At 40.1% G+C, this 22,788-nt stretch overlaps 1 protein-coding gene across 32 annotated transcripts in view; it reads right to left on the bottom strand.

The window, feature by feature from the left end:
• The window catches only part of CELF2 (CUGBP Elav-like family member 2), a 633,688-nt gene that overhangs the window by 337,482 nt on the left and 273,418 nt on the right, over window positions 1-22,788 (bottom strand). For 31 of the 32 annotated variants that reach the window (XM_063926831.1, XM_063926832.1, XM_063926834.1 and 28 more), the window contains exon 2: window positions 4,660-4,856. In XM_063926831.1, coding sequence (XP_063782901.1) covers window positions 4,660-4,856 — 197 coding nt within the window. Of the gene's footprint in view, window positions 1-4,659; window positions 4,857-4,987; window positions 5,056-22,788 lie in introns of those variants that run through there. The other variant, XM_063926853.1, reaches the window with a different exon arrangement.

The following is a 22,788-nucleotide window of genomic DNA, read 5'->3' as shown; positions in this document are numbered from 1 at the left end:
TCATTCCGAGATGATCGTAGCTGTGCTAAATTTAGCACAGCTACGATCATTCACAATGACATGCAGGGGGACGCCCCTCATGTCAGTGATGCCCTACCCCCCGCAGAAGTGCAAAGGCATCGCACAGCGGCGATGCCTTTGCACTTCAAGAGTAGCTCCCATCCAGCGCAGCTTTAGCGTGCTGGCCGGGAGCTACTCGTCGCAGCGGCTGCGTATGATGTCACGCAGCCACTGCGGCCCACCCCCCACATGGTCCGGCCATGCCTGCGTTGGACGGACCGTGCCCACGCCCAGCGACCGCCTCTGCCTGTCAATCAGGCAGAGGAGATCACAGCCAAGCTACAGCCTTCGGCCGTCTGGTATGCCCCGGCGCACTACGGCACCGGCGCATGCACAGTGGGTACCCATTCGCTCGGCTGCGATAAAAAGCAGAAAGCGAACGGGTCATAATCACCCCCATAGTACCAGTAGTTTACATTCTTATAGACTACATTTCAAAAGCTCTTCCATTTCCATCCTTTCACTGTAGGACCTTGAATATAATTGTCATGTATCTATATTTCCATATGGGATGAGTTATAAGATGATTAAAAGAGACATACAGTATGTTGTTACATTCCCATGCTGCGCCCTCTCCTTATGCTGTGTAACATAAATGGACAGATCTGTGTTCTCTTTCCTCTGGAGAACACAGATCTGTTCTCTTCTATGTCCAGTAGTCCAAACCCCAGATATTTCCTATGACTGTTCCCTATTCTAGACTTGGAGAAGAGTTTTCGCAGCCATCTCATGCCAAGGTATAGATTGAAGACATCAGGATTGCACATGTTTAATGCACCACAGCCACATTGAGAATGTGGAAACAGTTCTCCTGCCTGCAGGTTTGTTAGATCCAAGCAAAGCCGAAGAGCTGACAGGGGTTACTTCATATACAGAGAGCTACGGTTTGCACAGTGCACCCACTATAATAGCTTACTGCAGTATTTCCACTAACATATCACTTGTATTATTTGTATCAATCAGCTTTTTTTCTCAACTAATGTACTTTGTCTATTTTACACTTCATTTGCTTGGCTGCCAAGAATGAAAGTTGAATTTTAATGCTGACTTCTAATGAGCCAAATCTGGTGATTGAACAAGTGAATAGGGTCAAGCCATCTTCCATTTTATCTCAGACACATGAAATTATAGGGCACATTCATTTCTCCCCTTCCTGCTCCTTAGGTTAAAATGGAAATGAGAAATAACAAGGTTAAGCCTGATCTAAGAGAGATAACAGACCTTGTAAGACTCATGAAAGTGAAATGGGAGATGTCAATATCTAAAGCATGCAGCTCTCCTAATCTCCCGGATAAACTAACAGGATGAAGAAGGGCCGTCAGCCATGAGAAGGAGCATGGAGGTACTGTAGTGAGAAGACAAGATATCTTTCCATGTAAGCTTTCTTCTAGCTAAATCCAATTCCACTGGGTACCGAAAACCTATAAAATCTCCACCTTTATTCTATCTACTTTCATGCCAATGACATTCGCAAAGATCTGACAATAAAGGTGTTACTGTAAGTGCATATTTAATTCTGTATATTTATTTTCCGTTTGTTTGGTAGCACAGACGAGAACATGACCCTGTAATCACAAAGCAGACTTTTCCTAAGGGGTTAACATGCTACTTTGCACTGATCTCAACACAGCTACAGGCCTTAAAAATCAAAGCTGACACAAATATATGTGCTCACTGCATCTTGGTGAGATAGCAGGTGTTGCTCAATCTGGGATTTCCATTTAATAAAATAAAGTTTATGCAATTTCACCCTTATCGGATGCACATAAATTGACAAAAGGTTTATTCGAAATTTGAATAAATTGAAAAAAAATCAAAATCAAAAAGACCTTCCAATGATCAACTCTAAAGTACAAAATGTGATCATTTCATTTCCCCTTTATAAATATCAGCTGCCTTAATTTGCTACATTTGTGCTGTCATTTATAATAAAACAATAGCTTTCAGTCTTTTTTAAAACTAAAAGGATCCTGTGTATTGCATTGCCAATCATATTTAACTTATAAGTTATTTTCTTGAATACAATTTTAAGATGTCACATGAAAAGTATTTTTACTGTAAATGCTTGAGAGTTGAGACCAAAGAGCTACATGTGTGCTTTTTTAAGAACTACAGTAAGAATGTGAGTATATTCTCTTATGGGGCCTATTTTAAAATAAATATCCCCCTAAAGCACGGGGGGGGGGGGGGTTACCACACAAGTATTAAGGATCCCCTGGACGTACCATGTATTGGGCGTTATCTGCTACACTTCCTCCATTTCCAACAGCAAAGGCAGCCTCCATAGGGGATGCTAGGCTTTCCAATGTACCAAGCTCCAGAAAGGCTTCCCCGACGTAGCCTACATGCTACATTCTCAGAATTTCCCAGGAGAGGGATCCAAAAGATCCCTCCCTGCTGCTGTCTGTTTATACAAGCAGCACCGGACATCGGCGCATGCACATCTTGCTTAAGCAGAGAGTAAAGGGATCACGGATGAGTTCACTTTATTTCTACTGATTACAGAGTTGCTGGAACAGACGCTCCGATATGATAGTATCCCATTGCAGCGACTCAGTCATAATACATTCAAGTGTATAAGAAATCCAGTATTCTGAAGTAGCCTATTGCTGCGAAATGCAGTAATACGGAATCCTTAGTATTGAGGCAGAATGTATACAGTATATTACTGGTTAGGTCTCCCATATCCAAAATTCTGAAATACAGAGTATTCCGAAATATGGAATTTTTAGAAAGCATCTGAGATAGTGAAACTTATACCCCTTTTCCACTAGCTCAAAAAACACGGGTAAATGCACAGGGGCGCGCATTTACCTGTGTTTTTTGCTAGTGGAAAAGGGTCCCCCCGCAAAAACCCGGATCAAGTGACCCATGAATCCTACCGGGGTAGCTACCTGGGTAGGACATGGGAATGATCCAGGTAGGGTTGTACTGTAAACGGAATCCGTGTCGATGCAACATGGCTCCCGTTTACACTGTATGGAAGGGCGGTGCTGGGTGATCATGTGATCTCCCAGTGCCGCCCCTGCTGCGTAACTAGCAGCGTCACCAACCCAGCAATATGCCGGGTTGGTGAGCGCAGTGGGAAAGGGGGCTGAGCACGGGTCGCAGCCGGGTAGCACCCGTGTCAGGCTCCATGCTGTGACCCGTGCTTAGTAGTGGAAAAGGGGTATTTGATTTGCAATGGTTCAATGTACACAAACTATGTTTAATGCACAAACTTATTAAAAGGAGTGTAAAATGTGGCCAAATTCATGGATATGTACAGTATCTTAATATATTTAATTGTTCTTACATTTCTCCATGTAGGGGATTCCTAATGGGTATTTTGGATCACTCTATTTGCCCTAAATGCTGTCACACCTCTACTGATTTTTTTCATGCTCTATGGGCTTGACCATTTATCAGACAATTATGGTTAGGAGTTCAGCGTATTGCCATTGATCATTTAGTTAACTATACTCCATTTACTCCAGAATGAGTGATTTTTGGTCTCTTACCCCCAGATATTATGGTCCCAAGAGAGGTGCAGAAACTGCTAATAGTAATTACATCAGCCACTCATAAAATTATACTATACCTATGGATTAAGAAATCCCCATTAAACCTTCAAATTTTAAGGAGAAACCCTTTTTTATTTTCCATATGTATTGATTGGAGAGCCCGCACTAAATTTTTATTGCCACTTGGGAGAGTTTCATAGAGGTTTTTCCGACATCTACCAAAGAGGCTATATCTACTACAGGACACCACCACCCACTCCCAATTTCCTTTTAAGGGAAATATGTTGTTTAGTTCAGCTCCAAGCTCTTTCCACTCTTCCCTTTTATCTTAATCACTTGACATTATCATGGAAACCAATGTATTTGCTTATATACTATTTTGTCCAAACTTCGATGTTATCATTGTCTAACTTTAAAGCTTCAAGATAAAATTATAAAAAAAATATATAGTATAAAAATAGCTTCAGGCTATGTGTGTAAGGTGTAAATGAAACCCAAATGAATTTCGTGTACAGTATATACAAAATTTAGTTTTATGCACAAAACCTTCAGACTGTGTGTATGAGGTGTATATGAAACATAAATACAGTACATTCTGTGAGATCCATTTCCGCAAAATCTCATTATGGCACCATGCAAATATTCCAAAATATGGAAAAATCTGATCTCCAAAATACTTCTGTTCCCAAGCATTTTGGATATGGGAGGCGCAACCTGTGTTAAATGTGCCTTTACAACAAACTCTATGTTTAGACATTTACATTTCTTGCTATCTAACTTTCCTTAACTATTATGCTAGAAAAGACCACAATTAATAAAGTACATATGCAGCTAAACACTAATACCATGATAGAAAATTGCCAGAACATGGATAGATTTTACAGCGAAGGGAAACCAGCCAGCTGCAGAGACAGAGGTTGTCCAACTATTGACAGAACATTCTGCAAGCTGTTTTGCAACAACAGCTGGAAAATCACCTCTGTCTCTTGTGTTAGATTATGAAAAGTATCCTTGTGTTCTGGCTACGTCTACATCATTTAAATATGAAGTTAGTTCCAACTGTGTTTGGAAAAACAGTGACATTGTACATCATTACCTTTACTTTGGGGCGGATTCTGACTTCTGTCTCGTAAGACATTGATCTGATAGACAGCTCCATAAGGCTCAAAAAGGTCTTTGAGTTCTTTTTCTGACCACGAACGTGGAATCTGACCAACAAACATCTTAATGGCATCTAGGTCTGGCTGATCGGAGTGATCCAAAGCTCCATTCATCTTGTTGGTTGTACCGTTACTGTGAAGAAAGCACACAAGCATCATTAGAACTGACAGAGCACACAACAAATATCTGGACAAAACAGCAGCTGTCGCTGAGAAAGTCTTAATAAATGACTGAAGTTTACATGTTTATAGACTCAGACTTACAAATCAGACAGTAATGAGAGCTGGAGGAAACAGAAAAGCCACGCTATCAGGGACAAAGTTTAGAATTCAGTAACTGGGCATATCTAGCAAACAATGCAAGCAGATAGTTTATCATGCCTTTAGATTGCAATAAACTGTTGCTGGAGGTTAAAAGAATAAAATTAATTTGCCTTCTTTTGCTTCTGTGGCAGGAAAAAAGAAAAGCCGATTTTGGTAATAAAGTCATATGAAAAGAGTATGAAACACTTGGCAATCTGTCAGATGACTAATACAAGATGCCAGTGATGAATCTGTAGATTGTCTGAAGCCTCCATGTGTGCATTAAATTAGTCTAAACTTTCCTCAGAATGCTGGAAATGGCTTAACACTGCAAATCTGATCCCACACTCGCTCTGTTCAAGGAATGAGTGAGATCGAAAAATTTAGCCCACTGTTTGTAGAACAAAGGCTTCAATTCACAAGCAGAAGTAAGGAAAGCAGAACATGTACTGAATACTGTTTAAATTGTGATGTGCGAGGACCTTTTTGCTGTATCAAACTATTTTTTAAAGCAGCATGTTAAAATGAAAAATATATTTCATGTATGCTGGGAAGATCTAGTATGGATGCCATAGTACTTCCCTTAAGTATGGTATAGATAATGAGAGAACAGAAAAAAAAGAGTGAGAAAGATAGAGAGAGACAGAAATAGAGAAAGACAGAGACAAACAGAGAGAGAGAGAGAGAGAGAGAGAGAGAGAGAAAGAGAGAGAGAAAGGCAAAGAGATACAGAAAGAGAGAGAGAGTTGAGGTAGATGGTCAAGAGAAATAGAGGGCGAGATAGAGAACACTGATGAACACATTAAGGGAAAGCTTTATCAAAGCTTGAAGAGGGATAAAGTGGAGAGAGATAATGTATTAATCAACCAGCTTCGGTCATTGTTGAAACACAACCTGTAAAGTAACAGCTATCTCTCTCAAAGCTTTGATAAATCTGCCCCTAAATGAGAGTTGACAATTTAAATATACTCCATCCCTCTATATCTTACAATTGTCCTAAGGAATATTTTTTCAGTTCTGATTTCTGATTAATTTGAACTCTTAGGGATCCATTTAACAATATTAATACCATACCTCGCTTAGTAGCACAGGGATACAAACATATATGTCATTGGTATCTAGCACTACATCCAGTGACATCCCCTTTGCTGAACCCGGAAAGCCGGCAATGGTGCCATATCGCTCTTGCCACCTATTGATGGCATAAGCGATACAGTGACAAACAGCTGTAATTTTAGTTGACAGCAGTTTGCTGAATACTGAATAGAGGTCATAACCTCTTTAGCAAGTGCTAAAGGGGTTATGTTTCACTCTTATATGGGGTCCCTTAGTCTCATGAGATGATAATTGAAAATATTCAAATTTCCAATATATTAAAAAGCTAAAAAGCAGCTTGTATTAAAGAGAAATAATGATGGGATACTTTGGAATTAGGCAGACTAAGGAGGCCTACTTATCAGTTATGTCTGTATATATGCTTCTACGTACATAATCAAGCGTAGGTGTTCTGAGAGCTCTCTACAAGAGGTTAAACCAGCTTTAGCCCTCAACATGAAGCACATAATGTGGATTTCCTACATCATGCATTAAGGATGAGTTATATTCCATTTCTATTATTTGAATGTGTTCACAGTCATTGCCAGTTCTGCATTAGTAGCCAATCATAATACTTTCTTAATAGGATCAATACCTAATATAATACATAATATATAAACACCTGTTCTTGTACATGAAGAACCAATATATTAGATAATCGCTTTTTATAGGTTAGACTATACCCACACATTTTTATTATTACCAAGTAGCAGTCACCAGTCAGAAGTAATGAGGCTGGCCAAACATGGAGCTATCCTGCTCATGGGCTGGTAACTTTCAGTCCCCCATACAAGAGGCCCCAGCTTTTCTGCCAGAAAACTGCTACATAACATGGGCGTGACAATAAAATGTAGAAAATAAAGTGCCAATCTATATAATACTAAAAATAATGTTGCTGAACCACCCCTTACTCATTACAAATTTAGCCCATCTGGCTTAAAAACTTACAACCCAGATCTAAACCCCCTCCCTCATTAAAAATGATATTCTAAATTTGATCCCTTACTCTCATTATCACTTATACCACAAATCTGTAACCCCCTCTTATTAAAATATCATAACAAATGAAAACTACATTTCATTAACAATGAGACCACAGATCTGGGAATCTGTTTGTATTATCACCAAATATGAGGTCAGCAATGAGAAATGGGACTGTGGTAGGTTGTAGTCATCTCAAATAAGATGAATCCTGGGAGCCGAACCATCATAATGCACTGTAATTAGTTATAGTATGACAAAAAACAACAATTACTGTACATCAACATAATCCAATTGCAAAGTTATTAGGGATACTGAAAGGATATTTATGTATTAATAAACTTTACTTTAAGAATATGTTCATTGCAGATAACATTGGGTGATTGGGGTCACAAGGAATGAGTACAATATATGTGGGTCTATGTCCAAAAATTATTTTTGGTAAAAAGGTAATAAATATTACATATAGAGTATACCCCTAAGGCTGTTTTTATGCAGCTGCCGGCTGCTTACTCTCCTACCACCTGTAATGACCACCCTGTGGCTATGTTATGATTAACACAGAGGACTGAGTGCCAAATACTAATAACTGAATGGAGTAGATTTTTTCCTGTTTTTTACTACAATATGTATTTATTATTTACATTAACCTCTAGTCATCTGCAATGGTCCCGAGAATAAAAGGTTGACCCTCACAACACGATATTGCCTGTGTACATGGCATATAGCCTGAAGACTAACCATTCTGAATACATTAAACACACACACACAGTAGTATATTCATAAAGATTGCTAAAGCCAGTCACACATAGAAATCATCTGTAAGCTTCAGCAAATGTGGATTTTTTTTATAAACACAAAAACTGTGCTCAACTCACCCCACCCGTTAAATCTTAATCACCTCTAAATAACACAATATGCAGCTCTAATTAGACCATACTTAGATATTTACAAGAACCGTGGCACAGCTTTTGAAAAATGGATGTTTGAAATCTCACCTACATTTTCCTACTTTAATTAAGAATTTGTTATGGAAAAGGAAGATTTTGTCCAGAAAAAAATGCATTAGAACATGAGAAGTTTCATATACTATATGGTACAGAAAAGAAAATGAAAATCAATAGGACAAGTAGCCTCTGTTTTCATAAGATCTACTCTTTATTAGACAAGATCTAGGCAATTTAAACAATCTCTAGACTACAGCTTTGTTTAGCACAAAGATTTCCATTGGGGTTAAGGTTATTGAGACCATCGATCGGCTGAAAGAGAGAAAGTCCTTACAAGCTTCCTATGTAGATGAATACTGGTTATTAGACTCACAGATAAAGGAGAGAACAAATAATAATCTCCCCGTCCAGCTTACTTTGTCATTTTATTCTGCAGTATCAACTATTGAGGGAAGTACAGCGAAGAGCATGGATTTTTAAAAGTTATCTCAAACTAGAACATTGCAAAGAATTCTTGTGTTTCAATTAAAAAAACACCTCTGAACTACTGTAGTTGTTCCAATGCTGTGTGTCATAACAGCTTAGTGTGTCACCAGTTGGTCCCTGGTTTGTCATGGTGACACAAACAAAGGTTGGACGCACCCGCTGCTCCAGGAAGCGCTATAGCTAATCAGTGAAGCAAGGGGAGGAGAGCATGTTTTGCAACCCCCCCCCCTTCCAATGGAGACTGTGTGGGCTTGTCAATACAAAGTCCCATATGCCCCCTGGCTTCCTGCAGCACTAAAGCAGAGTTGGGAGCAGGTACCCACAGACTCAGTAAGGCGAGAGATGGAGGACATGAAGAGGAAAGGGGTCCTAAAGTAAGTATACTACAATGGGGAGGTTATCTAAAGAACCACTAGCATTGTGTGCTTTGAATACAATAAAGGTGCATACATACTATGCAATATTTTAAACGATATATCTAATTTTCACCCTTCTGAGCGATATCATTTGTAATATCACCCAGTGTGTATGCTACAAATGATTAACAATGCACGCTCCCGCGGGTCGTTCTCGACCCCCTCTATCGCCCGTACATGCAGCTCAATCTGACAATATCGTCAGAACCTGCATGTAAGGGCTGGCGGCAGGATGACATCACTGTACAATATCATTAGCGATATCGTACAGTGTGTATGCACTATATCAGCCACCTGGGAGAGTAGGGGAAAACACTAGGCCATGGGTTTTCAACCTGTGGCCCTCCAGCTGCTGCAAAACTACACATCCAATGAAGCCCTGCCACAGTTTTGCTATTAAGGCATGGTAAAAAAGAGGCAGGGCTTGCTGGGATGTGTAATTCCACAGCAGCTGGAGGGCCACAGGTTGAAGCCCCATGCACTAGGCGATATCACTCATGGAGCGTATTGTCCAAACTTACTTACATTTATTTTTATATCTATAAAAAAAATTTGAGAACCACTGTTCCAAACTATTGTATGTTTAGGCAAATAAATGTGCTACATATATTTCAAATTGGCAGAAACTCAGGATAACTACATATTTCATAAATACAACAAATACTGGTACCACTAACAACTATTACATCTACACTATTACATTCATGCAGCTACTGTATATCAGTGGGTTAAAAGATCACTGAATAAAAGAGTAAACTTTAGACTTGTCAGTATCATTTTACTAAGTAAGTATTCCTACATCCCAAAACAGAAAGCTTCAAATATGGACAATGTGCTAATGGACTTTACAATGTAACTGTGGCAAAACTAAATGAGACTGATGTAGTCAATAAATCGATACTCAGAATATGGCCAGTATTAAAATGAACACAGTATGCTGACCTGCTGATAATGCAATTTAAAGCATTTTAACAGTGTCAGCTTTAAAATGTCAAACATGATGGTAAAGTACCATGTTTGAAGTTATAAAGATGACACTGTTAAAAGGTTTTTACGTCTCACCTGCCCACTACTGCTGGCGGCAGCGGCACATCATGCAGGGAGAGAAACTTCTGAAGATTCCTGGTCAAAAACTAAAAAATGCTGAAATAATTTCCTAGCAGCAAATTACTTAGTTAAAAACTGGTGTACATAAAATGTGAATGGAACATTAAAGCTACAGTAGTAAAACTAACTTCCCTGTGTTATTTCCTTTTTTCCTTTAGTCTGTAGCTAAGCTAGAATGGCATGAGCCTGGCCAGGTGACCATGAATTGGAAGCCCGAAGGCAGACAATCTTTTTAGTTTTTTTAATTCAAGTTAAAAAAAATCATAAGTATTTTACTTATAACATGTCGCATGTGTAAGCCTGCAGCACTGTATAGGAGGTGTGATGAGAACATGATAAGACACTTGCATAAACAAATCAGTTCTTTTAAGTAAATAATCCAGCTCAAATACTAGCTTTACTTTTTCTTTAAAGAAATAAAACACATTGGGTGTGTGATTTCATTTTATTTGGATCATAAATCATTTTACAAGTGTACAAATGATATACAGTATGTGCAGTAAACAGGGTGATTCACATCATAGCTGTCTGCTTGAAACGTTACTACAGAACAAATACATCACACTCATCTGTTTTTATACTGGAGGCTCTATATTCCTCTACATATATATATTATTCAGATTGTTATATATCTATATATCGAAGTGCCGGAAACATGACTGCAGCAGAGTTTTTAGACAAATGTGGCATTGCACATCTAAAAGAAAAGCTTTCATTTGTATTGTAACATCAACCCTCTGCTTTAGTGTTGTGTGGTGGGGTTGGGTTTGCTGTACCGGCGCTGGGGATCCCGATGGTCAGTATACCGACCGCAGAATACCGGGGGGTGGGGAGTGCAAGGAAGCCCCCTGTGGGCACGGTAGCGATCTACATTTGCTACAGGTTCTATTTCCACTCTATGGGTGTCATGGACACTAACAAGTGGGAATTATCCCTGCTAGTCGGTATGCCGACTATCAGGATTTAGTGCGGGCGGGATATAGGGGTCGGTGTTGTGACCGGCGGTCTCCTGACTGCCAGTCATATAACTACATCCCGTGTGGTGTTCATAGCCATACATTAAGCTGCATTTTATGGTTTTTTTTTGTAGTTGGGTAGTTTATATATTTGTGAGGCTGAAAATATGTTTAACTATATATTTTATACATTATGGTTATGAATACCTCCCAATCGTCCTATTTTGGGGGGACAGGTCCGCTTTCCGGGGATTGTCTATTCCACCCGCAAGCTGCATTTTCCCCTGGGAGGGGAAGATTGGGAATGCATGGCATCCAAACACATTATAGTGTGGCAGGAGTAGCATGGTCTGCAGCCATGCCCAACTTATCCTTGGGAGGCATGGTAATGGCTGGGCGGAGTAAATGCCTTAATTCACATAAACATTATCTGCTCATGTATAGTATTTCGTTTTTATTACTTTACTCACTTGAGTCACAAGTACACAAGACTTGAGTCGTTTCCCAAGTCAGGGGAATAAAAGCCAAATGGAAAGTGAGGAAATTGTGGGATACCCAAGTTTGTTTCCCACTGCCAGCTGATGTAGCAGAAACCACTTGGTTTTACCAAAAGTAGACGGTAAACTTAAGTAAGGAAGGGAAAGAGAGCCTACAAAGTTATCTACATACTTCTGCATACACAGGGCCATCTTACCATAAAAGGCACACTGGGCAGATGTCTAAGGCCCCACACTTATAGGGGCCTTTGAGCAGGGGTGGGCTTGTCCCTCCTAAGTTTCTTGAGAGGCAGGTACAGAATGCTGTTTGGTCGCTCTGGTAGCAAATTACATATAATCAGCAGCATTTTTTAACTGCCTCCCAGCCTGCAGCCAGACAGTGAGCAGGTGTCAGCATGCTGATTGGTGGGTGGCTGGCGCAACTGTATGGAATTATGTGGAGTGATGGTGCAGGGCAGCAGAAGGGGCATGTTATGATTTTTTGTAACTTACTCCCGTGAATGGGTGGGTAGGGGCCCAAGTGCATTGCTTTGCCTGGGGCCTGTAATGCTGTTATGATGGCCCTGCGCATAAAAAGTTATAGGTTATAGAAAAGCTTACTTGCAATTTTTGCTAAAATAACAAAAAATTTGCTCTTCAATCCAGTTTCATCAAAATACACATGGCAGGAAGCAGCCGAGCTAGAGTTAAGGGAGCCTGGTTTAAATCCTGCTCTCAGCATCTTGTAAACATGGGCAAGTGACATTATCTTCTTGTGCCCGCGGCAGCAATACACATATTGTAAACTTTGCAGGGTGGATTCATACACTCTATTCCCATTGCCAAACACAGTATGCCACTAACTATATTGTAATTAGGAAGCACATCAAATCTCATAGGGGATGATATGAAATCTTTGTATTGTTATTTAATGTTGTCATTACTAATTTAAGCTTGAAGATTACTCTACAAGCATAAAACACAACAGTCCACAAAAGGCAGAAATAGGCAAATGGACGTACTTTAGCGGCTGAGCGTATACCCTAAAGAGCAACATATTAGGTCTAACAAAGCTAATTGTCTAATTGACAAATAAAGAGTAAAACAAAAACAAAACCAATCAAACGTTAATTTGTAGTATTTGGGGGTAGATGAATAGGTCCGAGGGAAGTGTACACAGAGCAGGATGGTATGGATAAACCTGTGACATGAGGTGAGGTGGGGCATGTGAGGCAGAATCTTTCCTGTCATACTATCGCATCGAGTTTTGACTATATAAAGTATATGACAAATACAAAGAATATATAAAAAAAATATTTTACTTGTATTATTCTAATAATTGTTAAAATCAAAACTCTGGAGTAAAAAGTCTATTGCAGGTAAGGCAGTGCCTCCCCTGCCTACCTTTTCCGCACATCTTTAATTAAAACTCACCACATTTCCAGCAGTATATACTGCTGCACCTGTGTATAATGCCCATATGAACCCTTGGGCTCATACATTGTGTGTAAATCTGGCTCTGGAACTAGCCAGTGCCTCTTCAGCCATCTACTTCACTGCACGTCCCTGCAATAAACATAGCGGAAATGCTTCTTGGAAAAGGTCACATGAAACAATGTTAATATGTATTTATTTTTTTATGACTTTTGTACCATATTTTTCTTTGAAATAAACTTCTCATATTTTGGCTTAAAATATTATTCATATCTGTTTAAGGATGAAGCGCATTGGTTACTTTATTCTATACAGGTATGCACCTCAGCAGTACTCTATTGAGTGACAAATGTAATGTTGTGCTGAGCATCGCATATAGGGGGTAATTCCAAGTTGATCGCAGCAGGAATTTTGTTAGCAGTTGGGCAAAACCATGTGCACTGCAGGTGCAGATATAACATGTGCAGAGAGAGTTAGATTTGGGTGTGGTGTGTTCAATCTACAATCTAATTTGTAGTGTAAAAATAAAGCAGCCAGTATTTACCCTGCACAGAAATAGAATAACCCACCCAAATCTTACGCTTTCTGCAAATGTTATATCTGCCTCCCCTGCAGTGCACATGGTTTTGCCCAATTGCTAATAAACTTGCTGCTGCGATCAACTCAGAATTACCCCCATACTGTATAAATCAGTTGACATAACCTAGACAATGCAAGTTTTCCTGTACACCTGTATGATGTGTAAAGGAAAACTTGCAATGTGTGCCGTGATGTGCCTTCCTGGAAGAGCTCATTGCAGAGAACTGAATCAGCCTCTATGTGTACTTGCACAAAACAGGTCACAATCTTCATTGTACAGCGGATGCTTTGATCTAGTAACTGACTTCCACTGTGTGTGTAGAGCATGTGGAGATGGCAATGATATTACTCATTACTGAGTAAGTATAATTATGTGTGTATGAGGTGTGACTTTTTAATAAAAAGACTGTACTTGTAAGACATAAACCATACTTCGTGAGTTAAGAAAGAGTGGGGAAACATTGACCTAGAAACATGGACCACCCAAAAACGGTTGTGCAAGTTTCACCCCTGTCACACAACGATCAAAGAAATTGTGTTTTTCCTGTGTCATAAAATTGCTTAGTTCAAAAGTAAAGCAACATGTCAAATTAAATTTTTTAGATAAATTGAACAATACACCCTCCAAAACTTTCCGTATGCTAACCAAGGCTTACAGGGCAGATTATGTCACGTTCTTGTGTGTTTTAGTTGCACAAAATATTTAGGTATGGTCTTGAGGATGTCGAAGATGATGAACCTTGCACATCAAGGCATGGCACGCCAAAAACAACGAAAATGTGGAAAAAAAATGGAAAATTGTTTGATTTGACTGACAGCATCCGAATGATAGCAGAAATGCTAAACATTGTCAAAGAAATGATTAGGCAAGTTTTGCATCAAGACAAAAGTTCTTGCTAAGATGGTTCCAAGGCTCTCACTGCCAAGCAGAAAAAAACTCAAAAGCAAATTTGTACAGACTTTTGGAACAAATTCAAGCGGATACACATTCAATTTTTGTAGATAAAATTATTACCTGTGGTAAAACATGGATCTTCCAGTACGACCCTGACACGAAACATCAGTCCATGCACTGGAAAATACCATCATCACCAAGAATGAAGAAAGCTTGTCAAAGCAAATCATAATTCAAAGCCATGTTAATTGTTTTTTTTTTTTTTTTGCTATTTTGGCAGACTGTGTACCAAAAGGTGCAACAGTGAATCACCATTACTACAAAATGTTCTAGAAACTTTGAGGAAAAGAATCACTAGAAAGAGGCCAGAGTTGTGGAAAAATGGTATTATCCTCTATCAGGACAACGCACCAGCTCTCTGTATGAAGCAGTTTTTGGCCAAGAAACTGATTACAGTGCTAGAACACACTCCATACTTGCCAGACCTATCACCTTGTGACTTCTGTCTTTACCCTAACATCAAATGCGTAATCAAAGGAACACATTTTTCATCAGTTAATGAGGTAAAGAAGAAAACGATGGAGCTGTTGAGACAGCTGACAGATAATTAGCTACAGCACAGCTTTGTCCAATCAAAAATAAGAATGCTACGGTGTGTGGACGCCGAAGGGGAGTACAAAGAAGGGGAATGGAGTTAAAATGTACTTAATATAGTTAAACATAAATGATAGCACCAGTCTCCTTATTTAATAGCCATACCTTGTATATATGTTTGTCACACATGCAAGCAAAGCATATTCAATTCTGTTTTATTATATAGTCAAGTGCACACAAAAAAAACAAAAAAACAATGACAATTACCTGCATGCACAGTATTATCATTCGGAGTTAACAAGTAATTGTCTGGTCCATATATGGATACGGGAGGTTGATCCTAACGATGTACGAAATCAAATGTTTCCTTGCCCACTTGGACAGATTGTGGATTGTGTGATGTGCATGGAAAGAAAGCTTTCTTTCTCTGAGTAATCCAGAGATGTTCCTGGAAAGCTCCGCATCCTTCATTTAGTGCATACATCTACTTTATTGTCCTGTCCTATCGGGTCTGTCTATCTCTTTGCTGAGAGGAAACAGGCCAAGACAATAATAGTCATTTTGCATGCTTACATTAGGGAAATAAAATACTAATATATACAAACACACCTTGTGTAATTATTTGAGCACAAGGAATGTTTGAGCAGTCTGTGTGTCATATCTGTGTTGTTCTTATGCACACTTGCACTTGCACTATACACTTCCACCATCTGTTACTTATCATATCAATGTACAGTATAAATGGAGCAGGGTGACAGTGAAATATCTTCCTGCGGTAAGGATAGGTCATTAAATAAATGAAATACTGTGCAGATTCATATATTTGCTCAGAAAATACTGCGTTCCACAGATGCCATGAAGACCCAATCGTATGGCAATTAATGTCAAGGAAGAGATGCTTATTTATGGTAGAGAGAAATTGTGAAACACTGTACAGTATGTGCTGAGTGCATCTGTGTGAGTGGCAGGCTTGACTCAATGTCCAATTTAGCTTACTGGACCTGCAAGTGATCCAGCACTTCATCACTGACAAGGTATCGTTTTTTTTATTGAATATGAGCCTGACTGAGGACACAGATTAAGAGATAAATGTAATAGCCACCGAGATGTCAGAGGTTTTTTAAAGCAACAATGCAAAACAAGGTTGGTTATGCCTTGTAAATGATTGCTGCTTTATAAAAGTCATACACCTCCAGCAACTCGGAGGCTAATACATTTAGCCCGTAGACTCTGAATGACTGGTTGCTTAAATTAATGCTCTGAAAGCCTCCTGCTTAATATTTTAAATCTTTTTTTTTCTCATTTGATTAACTTAACAAATAAGCCAGCATACTTTATTTTGTATTTTTTATATTTTTTTTTAGAATAGGTTCATATTTCAGAGTAAACAGTTCATTTCAGAAAACATGTTTTCATTTCAAATAAATTATTTGTTTTGATGCAGTTACACTTGCGGTTTTAAAAATGAGAAGTAGAACAATTTAGACTGAACATGTGAAATCAGATGATGCGACAGATGGCAATAATAGGAATCAAAGGGTTTAAAACATGCATCCAACAGTAATCACTGGTGGCGAGTTTAAGATGGACTTAAAAGTAGTGTTTATAGTTCCTAGTGCTGTTTTATAAATAAAAATAGAATTATTTACAGCTATGAAGAATATTTCAACTTGCAACATCACTGGGATTTCAAAAGATCTTTCAGAGAAGTTCAAGATAAGAAAGTTATACTGATCAGTATTTTGAAGTCTGCATTAAAGACAGTTCTTTAATGCATGTTGCTGATGAGGTTTTCATCAAAAAACACTTCAGTTTTAAGTCATGACAAAACATAAATGTTTGGCAACACTCCAAAATAACAATATAATAACAATGTGTGTTTGTGTTTGTGTGTGTGTGTGTGTTGACTTGTCAACCAATAATGTTCTGTAATACAGTAAAAGTAATAGCATGCTGTAATATAATTTCAGAAGATTTGAATGTCTCTCATTATTTCAACTTTTGCCTCACGCGATGTTGTATTAGCTTTGCTCATACTTCCAGATGGTCTCCTCCTTCCTACACTCCTCTATAGCCTCAGCTCCCTATGCAGCACTTGAGTAAGGTATTAATACAGTTATAGGGTATTAATTTAGTTTAGGGTATTAATACAGTTATAACACTAAAGGTCCGTACACATTAGACGATGTCGCTCTGTGAGCGACATCGTCTAATGTTTCCCCCTCCCGGGCCGGCCGGTCGGCGGCCGCCTGTACACACTGAGCGATATGACCGCTCATATCGCTCAGTGACGTCACGCCTCCGCCAGCCCCGCATGAAGGTCGTGGACGACAGTCCACATCCTTCATGCATGCCCTACCGACAGCGACGATCGTTACCGACCCGCGGGGCTGCGCATCGGTCGTCGCTGGCGGCATACACACTTGACGATAAAATGAGCGACGTCGCTCAAGGAGGGGGAAAATGAGCGACGTCGCTCATTTTATCGTTAAGTGTGTATGGACCTTAAAGGTGGGTACACATTCGAAGATCATTTTAAACGATATGCCTGATATAGATATAGTTCACAATATTTTTGTGCATATCATCTGTCATGTGTGTACGCACTATATTGTTAACAATGTGCACTCTCATGCATTGTTAACAACCCCCTCTGTCATCCGTGCATGTAGTAAAATTTGGACTATGTCATCTAAAACTACATGTTCGGGGTGTCCGCCAGGTGACATCACTATACAATATCGGAACAATTAGGTACCATTTTTTGGAGAACCTGTTCTACAAGTTTATAAATACTAACTTTTACATGCTACTGTTTGCAGCTATAGAGCCCAAGAAAAATGAGTATGCTAAATTACTTTCCTAGGGTTATCATCAATAATGGTTGAGTAGTGTGATGTTACATTAATTAGTTATTTGCTAGTGTCATAATCCAGGGAAATTATATGGGCGACTAATCTCATAATATTATGATGATATAATCCTCCCATAAAAATATCATAGTGTTGGGGCATCTCAGAGTAACATATGACACATGTGCCATTATCAGATGCATGATATTACGCAGGCATGATATCTCCCTTAGTATAACCTGGGATTGGAAAAAAATCTAGCACAGTAACTTTAGCTCAACTGGGGAAGCCAGACAACTCTGTTGACATACTACCAATGCTTACTGGGTGTGTAGCGGTTATAAAATAACCATACATAAGAAAATATTAGTATAAAAAAACTTTCTACTCTAACATTTCCAATTTTTATTTAAATTAAAGGCCTTATTTAGATTTGGACACAGCTGCTGCATTCTCATGCAGTGGCTGCATCCATAGGGTCTGCACACACGCCCCGGCAATAGTGCACGTGCATGACCCTTCACCATGTGATCACATCCTGGAAGATGCAATTGTAAGATGATTGACAGGTGACAGGTGTCCAGTAGCTGTGATGCGGCATTGGGGGGAAGATCGGGAAATGCAGGCATGTCATGGCCGTTTTCGGGGCCAGCCAATGATGTTGCCTGCATTTACTGTGAATGGAAACTTGGTGGCGGTGCCCCTGCCTACACAGCCAGGCTGCACAGGGAGGGGTCAACCTCTACTCGATTAATTAAATTGCGAATGCTCTGAACATCCTTGCCGTGTGCTGGGCGGCCCCCAGAATGTGAGTATATGGACACAGATTTTGCTGCAAGAGCAAAATCTGTGACCATCTCTGAATAACCACCTTAGTGTGTTATAGTATGAAAAGATGTCCACAGTGTCATACAGTATATAGGCTAACCTTAAACATGATACAACCAAGAGATAGAGAGAAGTAGAGAATAGGATTGGGTGACTCCCTTTCTTGCAAAAAACAAACAAACAAACAAACAAACAAACAAACAAACAAAAACAATGATGGCTCTCATGGGGGCTCATGTGCTGTTTCTTTATCTCACAATACAACATGCACAGCATTTATTGTAAAATTGTGTATTTCATGCTATTGTAGGATAAAGTCGTTGCTTGTGCAGGATTTTTTCATTACAGTATGTTCTGATTTAGTTTAATTATGCTGAAGTCCATATAGCTCAGACATCCTTTGGACACCACTGAATGGGTGTTGTTTGGCATTGTGCTGATTTACAATGTTCTCTGCTGAAATCAATAATTTAGAGTTTAAATTGAGAGCTTATAAATTGTATAAACATGCTGCTTTTGTTTACTCCAAAGTATTATTCATGATAAGGGCCAACAATAGCAGGATTGGGGTCCGTATAAACATCCCGAAAAGCCCTTCTTGTGTATCAGGGTAATTGGTAAAACAAAAGACATTCATTTTTGTATCTGTAAATGCTCTGTTTCAATAAGAAATGACAGGCAATGTTCTGCCAAAGATGACTCTTGAGCAGTTTCCAAATTAGGGGTGAGTATTTGGATACAGCTAACATTGTTCCAAGCTTTATCCATGTTTTACTGTCTGAATCGTTGCCCAATGGCAACTGGATGTTCAACTACAATTCAGAAATCATCTTTTGTGTTCAGTGCCTGGCATTATGGAACAATAGCCTGCCATATCCTAATGATATATGGAGCACGGAATATGCTATAACAAAGCAGCTGATGGCAAAGGAAAGTATACTGCTAACTAGCAGTGTGTTTTATTTGACACTCCAATTCCAGCACTACATTATTATATATTGTGGCTTAAAGATGCTTTTCAAAAGATAATAGAAAGGCATTTACTGCTAAAATTGTAACTTGAAGGTGGATCGTGGGCTAAAGATATCAAAGATGTTTAAAACTGAAACCCTCCGAGGTCCCAACTACAGAGCAGTTTGCATTCTGTAAGCTCTGGATTTATCTTTTAATTAATGTGGTTCTATAAATGAAATTAATATGGCATATTCCTATTAAATCTTAGCTCCAATGAAATGGTGCAATACAAAATGGAATCTCATTAACCTAAGTAAATGTTAGAGCATTCTTTCTATACTTTTGTCTGGGCAAATGCACCTGGCTATCACCTTAGCACATTCATAGGGTAACACCCATGAAGGGTATAGTTCAATAGATGTACATTAAAAAGGTCTACAGTCAATAGGTCGACCCCAAATGGTCAACATGAAAAATGATGACAGGGTCAAAAGGTAGACAGCAGGAAAGATCGACAGGTTTAAAAGGTCGACATGGACATGGTTGACACAAAAAAGGTTGACACTATTGTTATCCCACTTTTTAACTACCAAAACCCCCATTGATTTTACTATTCCCAATTGTAGCCCACGTGGCTGGTAAAGGAAGAAAAAGTGGGAAAAAAATTGATTAAAAAAAAACTTGTTTTGACCATTGTCATGTTGATATTTTGAACCTGTCAACGTTTTGTACTGTTTATCTTTACATGTTGACCTTTTGTACCAGTCGACCTAATGCATGTCAATTATTTGGGGTCGACCTATTAACTGTAGACCTTTTTAATGTAGACATATCAACCTGGAAACCCCCATGTGCCTGGCTTTCAGCTTAGCATATTAATAGGGTCACACCTATGACATGTTTGGAACCGCCTCTGGTCCAAATGGAAATGCATATATATATATATATATATACACACACACACACACACACACACACACACACACACACACACACACACACACACACACACACACACACACACACGTATATATAACCAGAACTCAACATCTATCTATAAACCTGAACTGCCACTTCACCACACAGCTACCTGTCATTGACACTGGCAGGGGTTGGTATCTCCAGAGACCTCTCCCTTACCAAAGGCTTAACATCATGGGACATGTATTCCAGCAAACAGGTGCACTCAAATGATTGTCCAAACATTAAGAGTTGCTGTATTGTTAACATACTATGCACCATTGCATAAACATTTTTTTCAGTGCCTAATCATAATGTATAGTACTTTAACCTTCAGACATATAAGAAAATTATTTACCTATTTTTTTGCTAGAAAATAATGAATAGAGCATGCTATTTTTCTATTTCTAGAATTTCAGCTTTTCTGTCTAGATCACCTCTTTATGTCACTGCTCAATATATAGCTTTTAATTGCCTGTCACTATAAATACAGCCCATGGCAGCATTATGCCTGATGCACAGCAGCCCTTCAGCACAGACTAAAATATGACCTTTTCTGCCTAGCAATTATGTGCATAGAACATTTTTATAGAAATAAAACAGGTGGATTAATATATTTGAAAATACATTTGAACAAACGAGTTTCTCCCCTAATAAAATGCACTTTGATGTCTAAAATGTACACATACTTAGCATAGCTTTACAAGCAATGCTATATATGTGCTAATGAATTGTACACATATATACTCATGCAGCCTAGATTCTATTTTGCAGAGTGTGGAGATGGGTGAATACTGAACCAGGGAGGTTTGACAATGGATATTTTTGTTTATTTGAATTTCAATTCCATGGAATGACAAACACATATTACTATCAGTTACCCCCCCCCATATTTTACAAAAGAAGATTTGTAAAACCAGTGATGGTCAAGTTACCTAAAACCATTCAAAATATTTGTATTGATGATTTCTATGAGTGAGCTACCTGGGATTCATTATACAAATGAAAAAAAAGCACACTTTTATATCACACAAAAATTAGCTAAATGTTTCTCTGACAACTATAGTACTACTGAGCAGGGGCGGAACTACTGGCGGGGCAGGCAGTGCATTGCACTGGGGCCCCGCCGCACTCAGGGGCCCACAGCCGCCGGCCGGCATTTAGAACAGATTGACATGCGGACGAACGTCCGCATGTCAATCTGCGGTCTCCTCTCCCTCCCTGCTGCGGTGCCTGCTCCCCCGGCCCCCCCTCCCCTCCTCCAGCTGTCTAAGGAAGCATGTGCCGTTCGTGAGCTCTGATTGGCTCACGAACGGCACTTCCTTCATTAGACCGGCCGGGGGGAGAGCCAGGAGGGACACAGGAGAGACGCGCGATGCGCTCGTGTCCCTCCAACACATAGAGGGGGGAGGGAGGGTAGAGGGGGGAGGGAGGGGGGGGGGCCGGGGGAGCAGGCACTGCGGCATATACCTGGCACTGGGGGGACAGATCTGGCACTGGGGACATATACCTGGCACTGGGGGGACAGATCTGGCACTGGGGACATATACCTGGCACTGGGGGGACAGATCTGGCACTGGGGACATATACCTTGCACTGGGGGGGCATATACCCGGCACTGAGGGCATGTACCTGGCACTGGGGGGGCATATACCCGGCACTGGGGGGGGGGGCATTTACCTGGCACTGGGGGCATGTACCTGGCACTGGGGGCATATACCTGGCACTGGGGGGGGCATATACCTGGCACTGGGGGGGGGCATATACCCAGCACTGGAGGCATATACCTGGCACTGGGGGGGAAGCAGGCACTGGGGGGGGAATATCTGGCACTGGGGGCATATACCCGGCATTGGGGGGGCATATACCCGGCACTGGGGGCATATACCTGGCACTGGGGGGGAATATCTGGCACTGGGGGCATATACCTGGCACTGGGAGCATATAACTGGCACTGGGGGGCATGTACCTGGCACTGGGGGCATATACCTGGCACTGGGGGGGAATATCTGGCACTGTGGGAGAATATCTGGCACTGGGGGGGCATATACCCGGCACTGGGGGCATATACCTGGCACTGGGGGGGGAAGCAGGCACTGGGGGGGCATATACCTGGCACTGGGGGCATATAACTGGCACTGGGGGCATGTACCTGGCACTGGGGGCATATACCTGGCACTGGGGGGGAATATCTGGCACTGT

This window comes from Pseudophryne corroboree, chromosome 6 (assembly GCF_028390025.1).
Source record: "Pseudophryne corroboree isolate aPseCor3 chromosome 6, aPseCor3.hap2, whole genome shotgun sequence".
NCBI lineage: Eukaryota > Metazoa > Chordata > Amphibia > Anura > Myobatrachidae > Pseudophryne > Pseudophryne corroboree.
The sequence above is the reverse complement of the archived record's forward strand: the minus strand, read 5'-3'. Positions and strand labels throughout refer to the sequence as shown.